Genomic DNA, 3,799 nt, shown 5'->3' on the forward strand with positions numbered 1-3,799 from the left:
CAGCAGCTCATCACTATGTCCCTCATAATCATAAGAGCTTCAGTAAAAAGCAGCTGGAATCTTCTTTCTGGGGGTTCTTGAGTACATCTCAGCTCCAAGAGGCTGCTTCAGTTCTCACTGACTGATGTCTAACTAAGGTGCAGTGAGAAATCAATAAAAGAAGAATAAAATAAAAGTGGAAATAAAAAGAATAAACAAAATAAAAATAAATAATGTGGCAATTATTTTAAATTTTATTCTGAAATAAAATTTGAAATCAAAAAAATTAAAAATTAGCAAATAATTTAAAGCTCATTAAACATTTTTTTCCTTCTTAAAATCAAAACAAAAAAGTATTAATTGACAGTATTTTACAAAAAAGGCAAAATTGCATAAAATGTTCACACCAAAAATCAGTATTTTTACAAAGTTTTTTTTTTTTTAAACAATATGTGACTGTAAAAGGTTTTACTGAATTAAAATCCACAAAAAAACAATGTTTTCAGTTACCTAGTATACTAAGGACTTTTAAAAAAAAATCAGTTTACCTGCTTAAAAATAATAATAAATATGTGTGTGTATTTGTTTTGTTGTTTGACGATTTATAAATGTGTGACTCAGGATTCAGTCCAAGAGGCTCCATCTTGGAGGAAACATCTCTGAGAACCAAAGAGAGATTTCCAGTTGGTTTTTACTGAAGCTTCTGGATGATTTTAAATCTACCAGAAATATTCCCTCATGATTGAATCTCTGAGATCTGTTGAGACAAGACTTCAGATATTCAAGTTAAAAACAAAGAAAAGCAGCAAATAATCACATTTAAAAAGCTGCAACTAGAGAATATCTTCATTTAGTTTAGTTGAATTCTTCTGTTTTTACATTTTAATTTGTTCCTCCTGCTTTCGCTGCCATTATCTTTACCTGCTGCTGTGTTTTTGATTTATCTTTAGCTGGTTAATGAAGCTCGTTATTTCTCATTTATTTATATTATTATGTGATTTATCTTTATTCTAACAAACACGCGCCATGTTCTCGACGTTTGCGTGGAGCTGGAGGGAATAAAAGCCTGCGTCCCTGTGATCAGTCCTCTGCGGCGACACTGACTGATATCTGACTCTATTATTGATGTGTGAACACGCTGTGCAGCTCCACAAACACAGACTTGTCACCGCGCTGGTGCTGAATTTTTAAAACGACCAAGTGATGAAACGCGCTGAAACACAAACTGGCAGGTGGGAAGACGAGAAAACCGAGAATCTGACGTTCCTCTGCTGATGTGTGGAGCTGCCAGTCTCCTCTGACGCTCCGTCTGCTGATTTAAACTTTAAAACTTATTGTTTCCACCAACTTCCTCGCACTCCAACCTCCAGCCGTCCTCTCTGCGGCGTTGTAATTGTCTCCGGCTGCCAAACCGGCCACCTCAGGCCCGTTATGACGAGATAAACAGCTTTCCGGGCCTGCAGAGCTGATGAGGTTCATATCGGAGGCCCAGAGTTTCATCAGGAGCTGTCAGCAGGAGAAACCACCTCAACTAACGGATGGAGGTCAAGCTCTTCTCCAAGGTCACGGCGAGGAAGCTGACCGCTCGCTTATCGCCGAGGACGTCTCCATCAATCTGTGGAGGATTGTGCTCCCGGTCTATTACACCGCGGTAACTTTTAGGAACGGTGATTGTTATGAATTGAGCTTGTTTAAATCTGTCAGCTTCAATGTGGATCAATGACGACGTTGTCCGCTCAGTAACCAGCAGAGCTTCAGCGTGGGAGGACACAGAGTCTGATTATCAGCCTCCCTCAGGAGCACAAGACGAAGAGGCTTCCTGGAGTCCATGACAGTCCATCAGAGTGGTGTGATGGAAAGAGACGGCAAACCAAAGGCCGAGGAGAGATGATACCCAAGAGTTCTCAACCCTCTGAAAGTCAACATCCACCAGGCGCTTTGGAGAGAACGTTNCCAATAAAGCAGCTCTGGAGGATTTAGAGGCCGAATCAACACTTTAAATTCTATTTTATGTGTCAATTTGATCCTCTTTCTCTTTCTGTAATCATTTGTTTAGTTATTTATTGGATTTATTAACCATTAGTACCCACGTTTTTCTAGTTTTCTGCTTATTAAAGTCACTCAGATCCTCACGTTTGCTGCTTAAAACAACTTCAGGAACAATTTCCCACTCAATGAAAACACTTTAAACATTCAAGATTTTGAACTGAGACACATTAATTGTTAAAAAAGCAGCCCAACTATTTCTAATAAAACTAGAACCAACATACTTTTCTTTAAATAGTCCGTCCTCATTAAGAAGAATTCATTTTAGAAGAAACTGTTTGAACAAATTGAGTCACGTAAATATAATAAACACCATTTATATCGTGTTCACTGCATTTAAAACGGGTCACTTTGTTTGGTTTTGTTGGGAGGAAGCTTATTGTCCAGTGAAGCCACAGTAACGAGGAGCTTCACACAGACACAGGACAGAAACAGCAGCTTTTCCACGTTCTTTACCTGCATTAATCCTATTTTTCAGTTATTTTTTTTAACACACTTTTGCCCTTTTATGCCACAATCATTAGAGAAACAGAACAAAACGAAGCTCGTTCCCTCTGCGGTGACCACAATCAACACGAACTACCGTTTATCAGCAGCTTTGAGCGTCTAGCAGCTAAAAAGTTGGTGACAAGGGAACTTCTAACCTCAAAACATCAGACTTCCACACGTTCTTGTTTCTCCTGCTTTAAGAACAGTCACATGAGGTTGGTATGAAATGGATAAATAGACGTTCAGATGCTTTCTAAAGTTATTTCTAGAAGCAGGAATCTGAGACACACCTGTTTCCTCTTCATTAAACCACATATAAAGGCATTAATTACATCATAATTAACTTCCTGCATGAACAAAAACACTCATTTGCATCTTGAAGAATGAAAGTTTAAACTGTGATCCAGGATCGTTTGTCTGCAGTTAAAGAGTCTCTAATATTTCACATAATGACTGTTTTATATCTGATTTTATTCAATCTGATAGTTTAGCTTCTGAATGATCATTCATGTCGCTTTATTTTCAGAATAAAAGCAGAAGCTGAGACTTTCTTTAGTCGTTCCTGAGTTAATGTCTTTCAAATACAGAATCTAATTTTTTAAAAAGTGGGTAAATGCTCAGTTTTGTTTAATTTATTTTGGAAAGCAGTTGATGTGTGAAGCTCAAGTCTCACAAACACCATCTAAATAAACACAGTTCATGATGAAGTCGAACCAGAGATCCTGGACTTTCTGACCTTGTTTGTTGAGCAGCAGAGCCACGTATTCCTGGAGGTCGGAGCCCACGTAGAGCAACAGAGCTGGACTCTGGCTGGTCCTGAAGCTCAGCGAGATGTTTTCTGAGTGGACGGAGGAGGAGGAGGAGGAAGAGGAAGGCAGGACGCTGCTGTCCGGCTCCTCTAAGGTGAAGCTGACGGACGATCCGGGCCTGAAACTGGCTGAAACATCTGCAGAGAGAAAAGCTTGGTCACAAACCAGAGAGCTGAATCTGACTTCATCCTGTTTCATCTCAGCGTTCTAAACTCGGTGCCTGAACACTGAACACGTCTCCAGGATGACGGGATAATCTGAATCCTCCTGAGAACAGTCTGTCTGCAGGAACACCTGATTCATCTGCCTGCCTCTGACAGCTTCTAATCAGCTGAACAGTCGCCCACAGAAACCAGCTGACGGGTAAAAACACACAAACCGGGTTGTGTGATGAGAGCTGCTCAGCTGTGTCATGAATAAAGATCTTCAGCTGGAACATTTCATTCATGGAGATCTAGGACGTGTTATTTTATTGT

At 39.7% G+C, this 3,799-nt stretch overlaps 1 protein-coding gene across 1 annotated transcript in view; it reads right to left on the reverse strand.

Moving 5' to 3' along the window:
• The window catches only part of LOC103361194 (contactin-associated protein-like 5), a gene marked incomplete at its 5' end in the record, with an annotated part of 25,988 nt that overhangs the window by 9,515 nt on the left and 12,674 nt on the right, over nt 1-3,799 (reverse strand). The window contains one exon of the mRNA XM_008287216.1: nt 3,251-3,460. Within this exon, the coding sequence (XP_008285438.1) occupies nt 3,251-3,460 (210 nt within the window). The remainder of the gene's footprint in view (nt 1-3,250; nt 3,461-3,799) is intronic.

The sequence above is a fragment of the Stegastes partitus genome, unplaced genomic scaffold, assembly GCF_000690725.1.
Source record: "Stegastes partitus isolate 25-593 unplaced genomic scaffold, Stegastes_partitus-1.0.2 Scaffold490, whole genome shotgun sequence".
NCBI lineage: Eukaryota > Metazoa > Chordata > Actinopteri > Pomacentridae > Stegastes > Stegastes partitus.